Source organism: Falco cherrug, chromosome 10 (genome assembly GCF_023634085.1).
Source record: "Falco cherrug isolate bFalChe1 chromosome 10, bFalChe1.pri, whole genome shotgun sequence".
Classification (NCBI taxonomy): domain Eukaryota; kingdom Metazoa; phylum Chordata; class Aves; order Falconiformes; family Falconidae; genus Falco; species Falco cherrug.
This window is the reverse complement of record NC_073706.1, coordinates 24,054,684-24,070,371: the sequence shown is the minus strand read 5'-3', so window position 1 is coordinate 24,070,371 and position 15,688 is coordinate 24,054,684. Positions and strand designations below refer to the sequence as shown.

General features: G+C 41.1%; 1 protein-coding gene across 3 annotated transcripts in view; it reads left to right on the top strand.

Moving 5' to 3' along the window:
• Window positions 1-11,830, top strand: part of LGR4 (leucine rich repeat containing G protein-coupled receptor 4) — an 81,730-nt gene extending 69,900 nt beyond the window's left edge. For all 3 annotated transcript variants that reach the window (XM_055722287.1, XM_055722289.1, XM_055722288.1), the window contains exons 12-18: window positions 523-588; window positions 1,653-1,724; window positions 2,701-2,772; window positions 3,098-3,223; window positions 4,616-4,737; window positions 5,421-5,495; window positions 8,562-11,830. In XM_055722287.1, the coding sequence (XP_055578262.1) occupies window positions 523-588; window positions 1,653-1,724; window positions 2,701-2,772; window positions 3,098-3,223; window positions 4,616-4,737; window positions 5,421-5,495; window positions 8,562-9,838 (1,810 nt within the window). In that variant the 3' untranslated portion in view covers window positions 9,839-11,830. The remainder of the gene's footprint in view (window positions 1-522; window positions 589-1,652; window positions 1,725-2,700; window positions 2,773-3,097; window positions 3,224-4,615; window positions 4,738-5,420; window positions 5,496-8,561) is intronic.
• Window positions 11,831-15,688: the final 3,858 nt, after the last annotated feature.

The window sequence follows — 15,688 nt, the reverse complement described above, 5'->3', positions numbered from 1 at the left end:
AGTACTAGTTTCAGTTGTTAAAGCTTGTCAGATAGAGTTTTGGGATGAAGTTTTTGTAATGCTCGCTTTACATCACTGGCTGAATATTTTGGGAAGTGAAAAAATAAATTGTTCACTGAACTCAGAGGCAAAACGGGGGGGGGGGGGAGAAATGCAGTTTTTGAAAAGGTTACATGAATATGGTGAATGTAAGGCAACGAATCAACATTTTGCAGAGTTACGTAGACAACTTTATTTCTGCTATTTGCTGGCTGTTGCAAGCTTGACATAGGAGTTAGTCTTTCTGCATCTTTGGGTGTATATATGTATAATCAAAGTGCATAGCGGGGCTAGTTAGGATGACTGTGGAGAGATTGCACTTGCAATTCCCTTCATGATTTTCTCTAAAATGGCCTTAGTTTTTCTGCAGAATGTTACTAACAGGAAGATTTTTCTGCCACTCCATTTAGTGGTTACAAGTGATGAGATGTTTCAAGTAGAAGAGTTCAACTAAGCACCTTTCTTCTGTTTTCTTTTTTGAAGGGACTTGTCTTATAACAATATTAAGGACCTCCCAAGTTTTAAGGGTTGCCACTCCTTGGAAGAAATGTAAGTAGAAGTACCTGTTGTTTTATTACCTCCTTAGTATGCTGAGTCCAAGTCTCTAGAAACTTTTTTGCCTTGTGTTTGATCATAAGTTTCTAAGGTTAAGGACAGAGAGAGATAACGTGACCATCACATGTGAGGAATGTGCTGGACAGAGAATTCAACCGCTTGTGTTTTCCTTAATTAGCTAAGGTTTAGATGTTCCTATGGCACAAAAAAGAATGGAAGATGACATCATCTTGAGTTTCATGGTATTACTGCTATACATGCAAATGGAATGAGCATTTATGTCTTTTCCTTCCCGCCTCTTACCTCTTCTGCTGTTCTCCAGTTTCCTCTAACCATCAGCCCACGCTTGTGTAAAATGTATTTTCCTCTAGCCCCTGTAAGACACATTAAAAACCCACCTTCGCTTTTCCTTACTTCATTGCTTCAAAGCTTCTTAAGCTTAATTTCCTGACCCTACACAATTTTTCCACCTGCAAATGTTCTTCCTTCTCCTTCTACCTCTGCTGCATTCAAGCTTCTTTCCCCTTAAACGGAGTGGGGCAAATAGACTCTCACAGGCCTTTACTGTTACACTATTGGCATCTTAGGGCTCATTGTAGAGGGAGCTAGTCAACTGGAAGTGTAATCTACCCATTAGCTTCTGAAATGTTTCTCAACATTTTCCTTTCCTAAATCTGTATTTAGAGAAATGAAAGTGTTCCCAGGGTTAGAATGTGCCTAAAGGTTCCCTGCAGAATGGAGCAGGTTTGTTTTAAATCTGTGTGACTCTTCAAAGTTCACAAGGTGTTACTTTCAGCTTGGAAATAATTCAGTCCACCCTTAAGTGTCCTCTAAATTGAGTTGTGAGCTGGCATTGGGCAGAGGTGCTGGGAAAGAGCTTCTGGTTATATTAACGTGGCTAATGCAGGCAAACTGTTCAAGCATTTCACAAGGGGAAAAGAGAAAAATCTAGCCATTGGTAAACTATGTCTATGTGTTAGCAGGCACCAAGCTACCCCTTGGTTGGAAATCAGCTCAGCCAGCCCATAAAGCTCTGTTTCTGCTTCTTCACTTTGCAGTTCTTTACAGCATAATCAAATCCATGAAATCACAGAGGATACCTTCCAAGGACTGTCCTCCCTTCGTATCCTGTAAGTGTACGTAGCTGCATACTGAGTAAAACGATGTTTTTGTTTCCCGTGTAAACTGATGTCAGGGTGTGGTGTTATAAATCTGATTGATGCAAAAGGCCAGCTATGCTGCATCCTAAGGTGGAGCATGTACAAGATACGTTAGCAGCAGCCAGTTTCAGTCCCATCCTTTTCTAGTCTCCATTTCTGTTTTTCTAGCCTATAAAGATATTTTCATGTATATATATGTGTGTGTGTATACATGAGGAGGTAAACAGGGAGATTATTTTTCAGTAGTCCACTATTTTGCATTATATTATGCCATATTATTCTGTTATATAATATTTTTTGGACAGATCCTATCTGTTTTCCTCAGGAGGAGCAGACCAGTAAGCAGAATTATCCCCCCCCTTACATCTCTAGCTATATGAAGGTGATCTAGGAACACTGAAATTATCAGGAAGAAAATAATCCACCAATTGACAAGTGGTTTACATTTTGATTTATTATTATTAATCTTAATTTTGAAATGTTTATATCATAAGTCATGGTGGCGCAGCAGGAGCGGGAGCTGGATTTTGAAATCCAGCAAAGCAGATGCCCTTCTGCTTGTTATTCTCTCATCTTCCCCCAGCCCTGCCGCAGGTGCGGCTGTCAGCAGAGGGATTGTCCTGGCACCTTCGGCGCGGGAATGGGTGCTCTGCTGGCAGCGCAGGCTGGGCTGCTGGTGCCAAGAAGGACGGGGGGAATGGAGCAGGAATGCGAGGTGGATTCTGCTGTGGGGGCGAGGTGAAGTGGGATACAGCTGCCTTATCAAGGGATTTGGCTGCTACTGCACCTGGCTGGCTGAGGACAGGGGAGATGGAAGGGTCGGTCATTTAGCTTTTCCAACAGAGGCATAATGTATTTGTCACCTTAGCTTTTTTCTTTAGTACAGTGGCTGGTATGCAGTTTCTGAAACTGCAAAAATAATAATCTCCTTTGGCCTTCATTGCAGCGATCTCAGCAGAAATCGGATCCATCAGATCCACAAGGAAGCCTTCACCACTGTTGGAGCTATCGTTAACCTGTAAGTGGTAGGCTATTCTGTGCAGTGACCTCCTCTCTCTGTCATGCAACTGCTGAGGTATTTAATAATATTGTCAGCTTAAAATTGATATGTGCCTATCGTGCATTTCATCTCTGTGAATCTCGAAACCTCTCGCTAGCTGAACAGGTGCAGGGCACGCTGCTTTAAAGTTTAAATTTAAAAAAATACTGCTGCACGGACAGGTGTTTGCCAAACCACAGCCTCGGTGTGAGACTTTGCAAAGCCTTCCTACTTCAATGAAATGTATGCTTTAGGGTCTTCAAACTTACTTTGTTGTAAAGCTGTTTTAATATTCACATTTCAGAGACCTCAGTTTCAATGAACTCACTTCAGTTCCAACGGATGGGTTGAGTGGACTGAACCAGCTTAAACTTGCGGGCAATTCTGAGCTGAAAGAAGCTTTGGCAGCGAAGAACTTTGCAAAGCTCCGGTACGTTGGTAAATAACACCACAGAGCACATCGCTTATTTTGATAGTAACGAGGGATGTGACACTAAATGAAGCCAGTTTCCACAACACTTGTGATCTGGCCCTTTGCCGAGTGCTGTAGTGCCCTAATGTTGGCATATATGAAAGAGCATCTGACGCTTGTGGTTCAGAAGCTATTTGCAGATAATTTTCTGGGAACCTTTTATATTCTCCCTCCACCACTTTTCAGGCAGATACCATCTGACTTCGCGATAGTGGTTTGGTTGGATTCCATTTGTTATTGAACTGAGCACATCTGTCTTTCAGTGTGGAAAATGGGAGCAGATGCACAGGTGTCTGATTCCGTAATCGCCTCGCTTTATACGTACGCTGTTGATTCTTGGAGACAAATGATAAGAGCGACAGTAATCATTCAAATGGAAACCTGGTACTGATTTCAGTGGGAGGTGGATCAGACAGTGATGAACTGCTTTGCGTTTTCAAAGATCTTGCTGCACATTAAAAAGAAGCAGTTAAAAATTATTTCCTGTACTATGCGACGGAAAAAATGGAGATGAAGATACTGTTAATTTGCCCAAGGCCAGCAAAGGAATCCATGTTGCTTTTAGAATCATGCCTCAGCAGTCCTGTGGAAACAGCAGCCTGGTTTTTAGGTTTTGATCTGTGCTTCAGAACTAATCCGTTGTAGGATCCTTTAGACTGACGATCCTTCTCAATATTTACAAGAACAGAATTCGGGAACAATACTGCAGATAGTTGATACTGTAGTCTTGAGTCAGAAAAAATTAGCTTCTGGTCTGCTATTATCTCATTGTTTATGTGGACTTCTTAAAACTCTGTATGCAGCTGTAATACTTCTCTACCAGGATTAACAGTGTGTACCATTTCTGTCGAACACACACAAAAAAATAGCAAAAAAACCACCACCCCAAACCCAAACCAAAACATCTTATTTTGGGGCCACAAAATGAAGATTGAGGAGGAAAGAAGTAATTTTTAACACTCTGGTTATCTGGGGATTAACTTTCTTACAAAACAGTTACTCTTTAATTTGCCTTAGTAGTTTTCAGTTTAATTTGTAGTACACCACAGATCAGAATTTGGTTTGTGTATGGAGTAGAAAGAGTAGGAAAGAGAGCTAAACATCACAGAATTTTCATTGTACTCCTTGCAGCAGACAAGAATTGGGTGCATCATCTATCCTTTATCTCACTGCAAAAGTTCATCAGAAATGGTTACAACTGATCCAATTTGAAATAGGCTTTTGTTAGCGACTGTGACAAAAACAAGGTTCAGTTTTAGCACTGGAATGCACCACTTAAATATTTATAATAGACGGTAGTCTTAACGTTGCTTACAGTGGGTAGCACTCTTTGTTCTGCCTGTATTGCAGGTCACTCTCAGTACCATATGCTTACCAGTGCTGTGCGTTTTGGGGTTGCGATTCCTATTTAAACTCTAATGCTGAAGATTCCAGTCACCAAGATCAAGGTGCCTCGATGGATCGTGAGAAGGGTAAGTGCCTCGTTGTGGTAAACCGGCAGTATTATTCAGGGCCAGACTAGACCAAATAACACGGTGCATGTTGGTTTTGGATAAGGAAACTGGGAAAATGTAAATCTTCATTGGGATACAAAAGCTGTCTCTGAAAGTGATTAGCACAGTTGCTTACAGATTGGCAGTGCCGTGTTCCTCCTAAATCGGTGAAATGGACTTATCCTGACAGTGTCAGATGTGCCTGTTTTTAAAAATAAAAGTAATAAAAAAAAATAATCCATTTTTTAAAAAGTTCTAAACTGCCGGTATTTTTTCTGCCAGAGCAGAAAATATTTTATGGTTCTCAGTATTCCGACTTTCCTGTTCAGAAAGAGCTTGTCCTTCCACACTCTGCTTCAGGGCCCATAGATCTTTCCCCGGTGATGAAGGATGTTGCTGCATTGTTATAAAGCATCATGAGTAGCTGGGACAGGCAGCGCTAACTCAAACCGCTGCAGCAATTTTTCTGCACAAGGCATTCAACCTTACGTGGCAAACCAGACAGCTCCACTCATTAAAGGCTTGAATGCTGGTGAAGTGTTAGGTCTTTGATCCTTCACAGGGCTACTTCGATCCTAGGCAGCTTCACTTCACTGCATTTCACTGGTTGTTTTTTCCCCCTTCCTACAACTGACCTGTTTTTCATTTTTGCTTGGATACAGCCGATGCAGATGCTCTGAGAAATGAGGAAAATGAGGAACTGGGACAGACTATTATTCACTGTACACCAGCAACAGGTAAATTTTATAATGTCCTTTAGTCACACTGTGAACTTCAGGCATGGTGTTATGCAAATAGCTGTCTGCAGAATTACATCTTTCATTCCTCGTAGTCATTCTGTACACAGAAGATTAAATTCTACAATGCTTGGGTGAAACTTCATTTGATTTCAGTGTTGATTTGGATGAGCAGTCACAAAGATTTGGCTCTGCTTTAGACACGTAGCCCTGTATTGGAGAACTACGCTAGGAAAAAAACAGAAGTTTGTTTCTGTAAGCAGAACAATCGAGACTGTAATGCTTGTATTTAGATCCTGCTGTCTTTAATGTACTGCCCCCTAATTCTGCGCTACTCCTGCCAAAGCGATGTCTGCGGAGCAGACTGTACAAATGCTCATCTGTTGCAGCGAGAAGTCAGCCTGTGGTTTAAAAGCTTAACTCAAACTGCTCTCATTGGTGGTTTGAACTAAGCTTGATGTCTCTGCAGGAGAGAGGATGAGGAACGCTCACGTGATGTGTTCCCCAGCCCTCCTACAGCCGCATTAACTGACAGCAGAAGGCTGTTACAAGTAGCTGGAACACGCGGTAGCATCGTAAACTGCTGCAGATATTTGTGTGATGAGTAGTCTTACTGGCACACCAGAACTACTCCAATTCAGGCTTGAACAGTCCAGGAGTGTTGAAAGTCTTTGATCTTGCAAACGAATACTTGCATTCTAGGCAGCTTCGGTGCTGCCCTTCTGCTTTTCTTCCTCAAACTGAAAATTTCCACACACAGATCCACGCAGCTCCTAAAGCACTTGCTGTGGTGCCTCTGACTTCCTTGCCTTTGCCATGGGCTCTCCAGAGGATTCCTTCTACATGTCTCGTACCCTCCTGTCTGCATAAACAGGAACACGTAGATGGGGGGAACAGCACGCTTCCAGTGAAGTTACTTTTGGATGAGCAAAGGCTTTCCAAGTCTTGTTTCATTCCCTTCTCCTAAAGGGGTATTTTATATCCATTATGGAAATCTGTTTGTTTTTCATCTTTTGGGCTAGCTCTAGTCTTAGTATACAGAACATCACAAGGATTTCTTGATCACGGCCAAAAAAAAAAATGGTGGTCAGAAAGTCAAATATATTATTAATGTAACTGTATGTGACCTGAGAATTAATTTGACCGGTGCTGCTTATTTACTTTTGATCTCCTGATCACAGACTGAGAATTCGGGTAGTGTGTTACATGGGTTAAATCTTGAAAGCCTTTAGCACTCTCTTTTTGCCCATGCCAGAGATGCTGCAGCTCTAAAAGCAAGGAAGAGCTTGTTTTACAAGTTCACCATTTGCCTTGTTTTTCACCAGTCCCTCCCATACTAACAGCTTGTTTTCTGTGCCGTGCTGTCGTCTGGTCATAAGTAGGACACTCCACCCACCGTGTAAGGTCTGAATCATTGCTCATCTCGTAGATCCACTTTCTGCTTTGCCTAATGGCAGGAATGGATCGCTGAACGGTGGCACTCCAGTGGCATAGCACTGAAAGCCGTGAAATTCACGCTTCTGAGCATGGATTTCCCCCGGTGGGCTGGGAATATTAGCTTTTAACTTGAAGGATAGGTAGACTTTGGGAGAAAGACAGGAAAGTGTGGTGGGTTTTATCTGTCGAAGGATATCACGCTGTATAGGTACTAGAAAACAGAGTACAGGCTGGTTTTGGATGTGCAGCATAGACATTTTAAAATTTCCGAAGTAGGAAGTTGTTTCTATTTCATGTAGATTGAGATTAGTAGGTATTGTTGCATCACAGGAATGTACTGTAAAAATAATTACTCTGGTGAGGATGTTGTACTTGGGAATACCTGGGGGGAAAAAAAAAAAAGAAAAAAAAAAGAAAAAAAAAAGTGATTTTCCTGCTGAATTGACTGCTTGATAATCCAGTTAACACCATTAGTTCTTGCCCAGGAACGAAGCTTGCTCTCTTTAAAGAAACAAAAAGATTCTTTTTTGACTTGTCAGTTCAGTAATTTCTGGAAGTTGCCTTAGGCCTTGGGAGATCCTTGCACTGGCGTTTAACAGTTGTGCGCAGCTGCCGTTGCAGCCCGCGTTAGGGCTGGCTTGTACTGCCCGTTCCCCTGCCTCAAGGGAGGGCACGAGCGGGGCTGGATGCGGTGTGGAAGCTCCAGCCCGAGGTGGGGGCCCAGCCTGGCGTCCTGCTGCTCTGCCCTCGGCCCCCGGAGTGCCTGGTCACAGGGAGGGATCCCCAGCTGCTGCGCTTCGGACAATTAGCAATGCCTAATGGGGATGTAGGAGAGGTTAAACTCTTCTAATTGTTACTTAAAATCGGTAGGATTTCCCTATGGAATAAATACCAATTAGAAGGATTAGAAGGGTAAGCAGTAGCAGTGACCTTTTTTCCTTATCTCACCTGATATCATTTTGCTTGTTGGACTGTTTTTATGATTTGAGTATTTTTAAGTGGCAAAAGAAGAAAAAGAATAGTTTTCCCTATACGACTTTCCAAGCTCATGGTGCCTTTCGGTGACGAGGCTGTGGGAGAGGGGTTGCACTGAATTCCTGTCCGTGTTAAAGCTGATTAAATTGAACTTGTGGGCTGGTTTACAGGTGTTTTCTTGTGTCCAAAAGTTACTCCAGAGGGCACGTTTGTGAATACTTTTTTGAGAGAATATGTTACTTCTAAAAAATTCTTTCCCCTTACAAGTTGGTTGTGAACATTTGCTTTGATTTTGTTACCAGCTTTTTTAATGAAGTATGAAATCTAAGGAAAATAAAAAAGTATTCAGGTGGCACTAATAAAAGCTATTTTGAGTAGCTGAAAGGTAATTAAGTTTGTTTAGCTAGTTTGTTTATACGAAGTATTCTCAAGTGACCATTCATTGCAGTAATTACTATTTCAAGCATAATTAATTAGTAAATAGTTTCAGCAGAATCGTTTACTTTAGCTGACCTATTCAGCAATTCAGCTGTGTACTCTATTCATGAATTAATGAGGAGTGCTCTTGTAATACCTTTTGAAAATCTTGCTTATTAAGGCATGATTTTTTCCTAAATTGGTTGTCTTTCTGTTTGTTTGTTTTTTTTCTTCTAGGTGCTTTTAAGCCTTGTGAATATTTATTGGGGAGCTGGATGATTCGACTTACTGTCTGGTTTATTTTTTTGGTTGCTTTGTTCTTCAACCTGCTTGTGATGTTAACGATATTTGCATCCTGTACTCCATTGCCATCAGCCAAACTGTTCATAGGCCTGATATCTGTCTCTAACTTATTTATGGGAGTCTATACTGGTATTTTAACTTTCTTGGATGCTGTCTCTTGGGGAAGATTTGCTGAATTTGGCATATGGTGGGAGACTGGCAGTGGCTGCAGAGTTGCTGGGTTTCTTGCAGTCTTTTCATCAGAAAGTGCCATTTTTTTCCTGATGTTGGCAGCTGTTGAACGGAGCTTCTCTGCGAAGGAGATCATGAAAAAGGGGAAAAGCAATCACCAAAAACAATTTCAGATTGCGGCAGTTTTTGCTTTCCTGTGTGCTGTGGTAGCAGGATGCTTACCACTTTTTTACAAAGCGGAGTACTCGGCGTCACCCCTTTGCTTGCCCTTCCCCACTGGAGAAACGCCTTCGTTAGGTTTCACAGTAACTTTAGTGCTCCTGAATTCATTAGCATTTTTGCTAATGGCTATTATCTACACGAAACTGTATTGCAACTTGGAAAAAGAGGACCTCTCTGAAAACTCACAGTCCAGCATGATTAAGCATGTCGCTTGGTTAATCTTCACGAACTGCATCTTTTTCTGCCCCGTTGCATTCTTCTCATTTGCACCGTTGATCACTGCGATTTCTATCAGCCCTGAAATCATGAAGTCTGTTACTTTGATATTTTTCCCATTACCTGCTTGCCTGAATCCCGTGCTGTACGTATTCTTCAACCCAAAGTTCAAGGAAGACTGGAAGTTGCTCAGGCGCCACCTGACCAGGAAGAACGGAGCGGTAGCGATTGCTGTCAACGCTCAAGGGGGCTGCGTGACGCAGGATTTTTACTACGACTGTGGCGTCTACACCCACTTGCAGGGTAACATCACCGTGTGCGAATGTTGTGAATCGCTCCTTTTATCCAAGCCCATGCCCTGTAAACATTTAATAAAGTCACACAGCTGCCCGGCGCTGGCGGTGGTGCCTTGCCAACGGCCGGATGGCTACTGGTTGGACTGCGGCACCCAGTCTGCCCACTCCGACTACGCGGATGAGGACGACTCCTTTGTGTCGGACAGCTCAGACCAAGTGCAGGCCTGCGGCCGTGCCTGTTTCTACCAAAGCCGAGGGTTCCCTTTGGTGCGTTACGCCTACAACATACCAAGAATTAAAGACTGAAAAAGGCATTTTGCCATCAGCTGTTCTGGCATAGAGGTACAAGGCTTGGTGTGCTGGTGCCTGTGTTGACCTTTCGAGCAGGAAGCACTTTTGTAATCATCGTTTAGTGTCGTTTGTAAAGAAGGGAAGCGGGCAGTAACTTCTTGAGCCATACATTTTAAAAATAAATAAATAAATTGATTGCCCTGACTGTAAATAATTGGTAAACCAGATTTGTTACCCTATGTTTTTACTCTTTCCACGCAACAGTGGTTTCTTTTATACAGTTTTGGTTTTTTACCTAGTGGTGTGTTTCCGTGTTGTACTCCAGTTGTACTTTGCTTCTGCTGTTGGCGAGGTAAGTTCTGTTGGTTTTTGGCTTTTTTTTTTTCTTTTTCTGCCAAAGCACAATATAAAGGACAGCTGTTTAATATTAAAGAAATTATTTTTAAATGTGACTTTTCTATAATTAAGCTAAAAACCCCTCTCTTGCTAGCTTTGTATAGTGTATTCACCATTGAATCTCAGGATGAATTTTACTGCAGGGCCAAAAAAGGGATTAATTCTCCCATACGTAACTGTGACAGCAATATAGGAATATCATGTTTGTTTTGTATTTCAAGCCAACGTTCAATTTTTTAAAGTTTTTGTTACAGTAAAGCACTTGTAATCCACAATACCTGTAGACTTATGAAATGATAATATTGACAGCTGTCAGGAATAAGAGGGTTGAACACATTTTTCCAGTGATGATGTGTTACTTCAGGTGAACCACAGCAACTTTCTTCAGTATTACGCAGTTTGGTCACACTATCGGAAGGAATATCAATGTGTTGGGGGTGTGAGCAGTGCTGTCAGTGTGTAGGGCTTGTGTCTTTGCAGAAAGACTGGCTAATACCCTGCAGCCTGTTGAATGTTACACCGCCCCAATAACAGCTATGAATAGACTGACATTTTAGCAAATGGAGGGAAAAGAGAAAGCAATCTTGCAATAAAGAAAAGCGTTTTTCCAATTATTTTACTGAGAGTGAAGTACACTGTGCAAAGTCACTGATTCTCATGTAAATCAGTGTAACGATTTTAAACCATTCGAGTCCTGAGACCCAAATGTTCTAAGTACAATCAGTGATCTGCTTATCTATATTTAGTTTGAAATCTGATCGATACGAAGTTAGGAATGCATGATTAAGTAATTATGTATGTTTCTTGAACAATACGCTAAATCAAGAGCAAATCCACTGCCATCCCAGTTACTCTGGAGACATTCTCGGTAGGATTTAAAGGTAGATTGCTGTTTTGAGAATTAAACTGTATATACTGTTCATACAATGAATTTTTATCTTTGTATTGTAAATTATTTGATAGAACACATGATGGGAAATGTGGCTTCAGTTCATTTTGTTAATTAAAGCTACCTCCTAAACAATAGTGGCTGCCAGTAGCAGAATGTTTTAAATGTGGTTTATATACTTTTTTGCATTGTAAATAGACATGGTTGTATATTGTCACTGTAATAAAAACAGAATCCTTGTATATCAAAATCATGTAGTTTGTACAAAGTATGGGAGGATTATTTACTGTATGCTGTTAATTTTGTAAGCCAAAATACTCGTATGTAAAAACAAAAGAGAAGAAAACCAACCCAGAGTTGTTAATTCTTATATTTACACTCATTAATATTACATCTGCAATTAGCATGGAATGTTACACTGAAAGTAAATAAAGGGCACGTGACTATTGATTGTTATTTATCTCTGTTTTTCAAAAGTTGAGGCTGAGAACAGTACACATCTAAAATTACTGAGCATGAATAATGTGTCATCTGCTCTCTGCTACACGAGGTGAGATTTTTGGGAAAGAATTGCTCGGAGAATAAGGAAGTTGCCAATTTACAGGTGGATTTATGATCTCGGACTAATGCTGACTCTTGGCATGCAAAAGGTTAAAACTTTCAGAGAAGTGTTTGCCCTCATACAAAACAATCTCTTTAATAAAGACGTTATATGTACTGTGTTTGAGTTGAAATGTTTTTAGTATGGCTTGGAAAATCATATGGATTATTATTGTGGTTTTGATACTATTGCTGTGCTGAGAGTTATGGTTGGGTTTTTTTGTTGTTTTGTTGTTGTTTTTTTTTTTAAGCCTTAATTTTGTAACAGTCCCAGTCTATTCCACAGTCCTTCTGTTGGCCCACCAGTCGCAGGTAACGAGAATATGTCTAACAAGAACGCTTCTCAAAAAGGACAGTACATGTCAGCTACTCTTCCATAATCTGTAGGGAAGGAAATCCAGCCATCAAGCTTCCAGAAAGCCCGTTGTATTTTCAAACAATGTTCTCGAGTATGGATTTATTTCTCCTTCTGTTGTACAAATGAGTCGTTGCTGAAATGCTATTAAAATGGTTAGATGTGATCCATCTGGAGTTCTAGTATTTCACTGTACATCATGATGTTTTTGGACTTATGGTTATGCTAACGGTTAACTTTCGATGCAGTCAGCCCAGTGTCTTCCAACACGTGCGGGTTTTATCTGCTGGTGGAGTGGAAGAATACAGGCAGTAGCTACTCAAACCAACTTGTCAAGAAACAGTGCTGCAAACCCTGCCTGTCTCAGCATGGCCATGTGCCTGACACCTCTGGACGGTGAAGTAAGGAGAACCCAGAGAAATCCAGCCACCAGGTACTTAGTGCCTCCTTTGTTGTGTCTGCTGGGCAAGCTGATCTCGGTACCAGGGTGTAACGTGATGTTCAGATGTTCACAGCTGAGTGGGAAAGCCCCCCCTGGGAACTCGCTCCCTCTCCCCCGACTCCAAAAGCAGGGTCAGATAGATGGGGCCGAATTGCCTTAAAGCTGTGCTGTGTTAGTAGGGTGTGTGTGTGTGATTTTTTCTGTTACCTCTATACAAGTGGCTTTCTGCGCTGTCACCCAGGCAGTCTCCTTCTCAACTAGGCAAAGCTTCCCAAGGTCACCAAGGTCAGTTGGGAGACTGAAACCTCACCAGCTACACCCTTCTGGGGTGTCCATGGGAAATACATCCTCTGATTTTTCTAGAGCCTAAAGCGAGCTGAAACTGTTCTTACAGTGACAATGTCACGTACCTTGCTTCCAGACCCTTCTGAACAACTGTTGTACTGAGCTCCAATGCTGGATTTAGCAGGAAAAGAACTCGATGTTGACTTGATTTAAAGGAAAATTTGGGGCAACAGGAGCGTTGTTGGGTTTTTTCCTTCTGTTGATGAGAAGCAGCTTGCTGCAGGGCGACAGAGTCACAAACAAAATTGCCCAGGTTGTTACTAAAGCATTCCCTGCCTTTCCCCCCTATTAAATGTAATTTCTTACAGACAGCTATTAGCCTGCTCTGAGGCAGCGTGCTGGTGAGATCTCTTAATTTGAAATGGCGCCTTTTTATTCTCTTACAAAAGTAATGCGTCTACTTAGCAACTTCTTTCGTCTAGACCCCTTTTGCCCTTTTTCATTTCTTTCCAGTAGAATTTCCTGTGTTTAATCGTAAATTTACTCAGAGATTTCAAAGTTATACAAAGATCCTTTTCTCCAATAATTCTTTCCAGCTTAATTACTGTTTTTAAGCCTTCAGTTTTAATTTACAGGGTAATATTTTTAATTAAAAGCACAATGCAGAGTTCGTTTCATATGTACTCTCAATTTAATAATTTTTAATTACATAGATGCTTTTGATCTTTTACAGCTAGCATAATAAGTTTATTTTTAGCAAGAGATTTTTGTAATATTACTGTGTACATATCGTAGAGTCTGACTGATCCACTCTGAGCACTAGAGTTCAGTTGAAGATGATTGAGTAAGTAAGGAAATGAAATCTGAAGGGGGATAATACATCACGAATTACTGTTTTCTTTACTGTTGTATACTGTAAGAACTTGGAGGGCAAATAGGCACATTTCAGATGTTGTATTTGTGGCAGTACACTACTGTAAAATACCGTTTAGATTTTACTTAAGAAATACTAGTTAATGGTCACTGTGGCATTTGCTATAGGGAAATTATTTAGATTTAAGGGTAACAAAACATGAGGTGTCTCGCTGCTTTCCAGTAACAAAAGCATAACCTGTAAGCATCTTGGAAATTTCAGCCCAAAACTGAGCAGGTAAATTGGTTACTAACAGACGCTGTAAAAGAGAGTAAAGTTTAGTGCAGAAGTGTAAAGTAGCTAAAGAAGCAAAGGCTGTTAAAAAAGCAGGGTGGCTATGATCTCCAACTAATAAAACAACTGAGTCGGAAGCCTGCTATTGATTCAAAAAGATGGGATTTTTATATAAATGTGTTGCATAGAGTTCTTGCACATTTCCCTAAACAAGAGAGAAATTCTCATCTCAGGGCTGCGCTCCCTGAAAGCAGATGGCTCCGTATCTGCAGCCAGCAGAATCGGGACGGGGAGTAGCAGTGGGTACAGTGTATGGCAAAGATGAGAATACACCGTACCGGGAAGGCAAACTGAAGCAATCCAAGACCTCTCAGATTTCACAGCCTCTAATCAAGAAATACAAATGCAGGCATAAAAATAGCTAGTAGACAAGTATAGGCAGCGCTCATTCAGCTCTGACACAGAGTGTGAGCCGAGTAGCTTTCTTCCTCGCTTCGGTGGCTGCTGGACCATTTTTCCCCACGCTGGATAATCTGAAGACTTGGGAAGACTTCTTAAATTTTACTGTATTTGGTTGAAATAGTATTTTTTTTCCCCCAGGTTGCAAGTAAAATTAAGATACACGTTCTTTTCTTCAAGCTTAAGGCATGTTGCCTAAGCCTTAGTTTGTGCCTTAATTTAGTAAGGGTTTTTTCAGCTGGATTGTTTTCATGCTTTTTGTGTGTTTCTGAATGCAAGTGGAGCTAGACATTACATCTGAAAGCAATCTTGCCTGATTCTTTTCATGAAATCTGGCTAGTATTAATCAAGTTGAACTGAGAGGTTTCCTTCTGATGGCTTATATGCTTTTGGAGACCGAGCTGATCAGATTACAGTTTAATTTTCTAAAATTCAACTATTTCATAAAGAAGAGTTGGCAAATGCAAGTATTTCATAGCATTGTCAAGGCAGGGTGGTTAGTGATTCAAGGTGGTTGATTTATGCCTAAATTTAATTCATTCCTATGTTTCCTGTGAAATTGCTTTCTTGACATAATTTTCTATGTAAAATGTTTTTTTTAAATACTGTTCATGGCAATTAGGGATTACTTGTGAGCAATTTGTCAGGAGCATTTGGATGTTCAGACACGCTGACTGAACAGACAAAGTATAGGTCTGCGAGTATATCGCTCTGTTTACCCTGAATTATCTCCCTGTTGCTAGGTAGCTTCAAGTACTTGCTCCGTAGTTTGTGATGGTGTTGGTTCAGTTTGCACTGAAAGACTGAGTTTTGGTTTTGTCACTTGTTTGGTGAGAAATTAGGCTGGTTTTTCATAATGGGTAACAACCGTAGGGGTGTGCATATATATGTACTTATTTGCTACGCTCAGTTCGGTTTGTGGCAACTTTTGTACTTCATTGTGTCAGGTTCATTTTGCCCGTAGACTTCAGCAGCACTGCTGTTTAATTCCTGCGAGGGCAGGTGTTTTTTAGAGGCAGTCTTTCCTATTACAGCGCCAAGTTCACAGAAATAAGGTTTTGCTACGAAGCATGTCCTTGTAATGTGCTATTTGTCTGCTTGTCAGCGTGCCCGTAGCCATAGAGTTGTGTACCTGAACATGCAGGATTGTTGTTTCAGTCCTTAGTGTTTTACAAAATTATGTTGTCTGGGCTCTTTTAACTTGCCTGTATTAATTTGGGCACAATGGCTGTGGGGTTGGCTTGACAAGCTAGCAGAGGAGGGTAAAAAGAGAAGTAACAATAGTATTATTT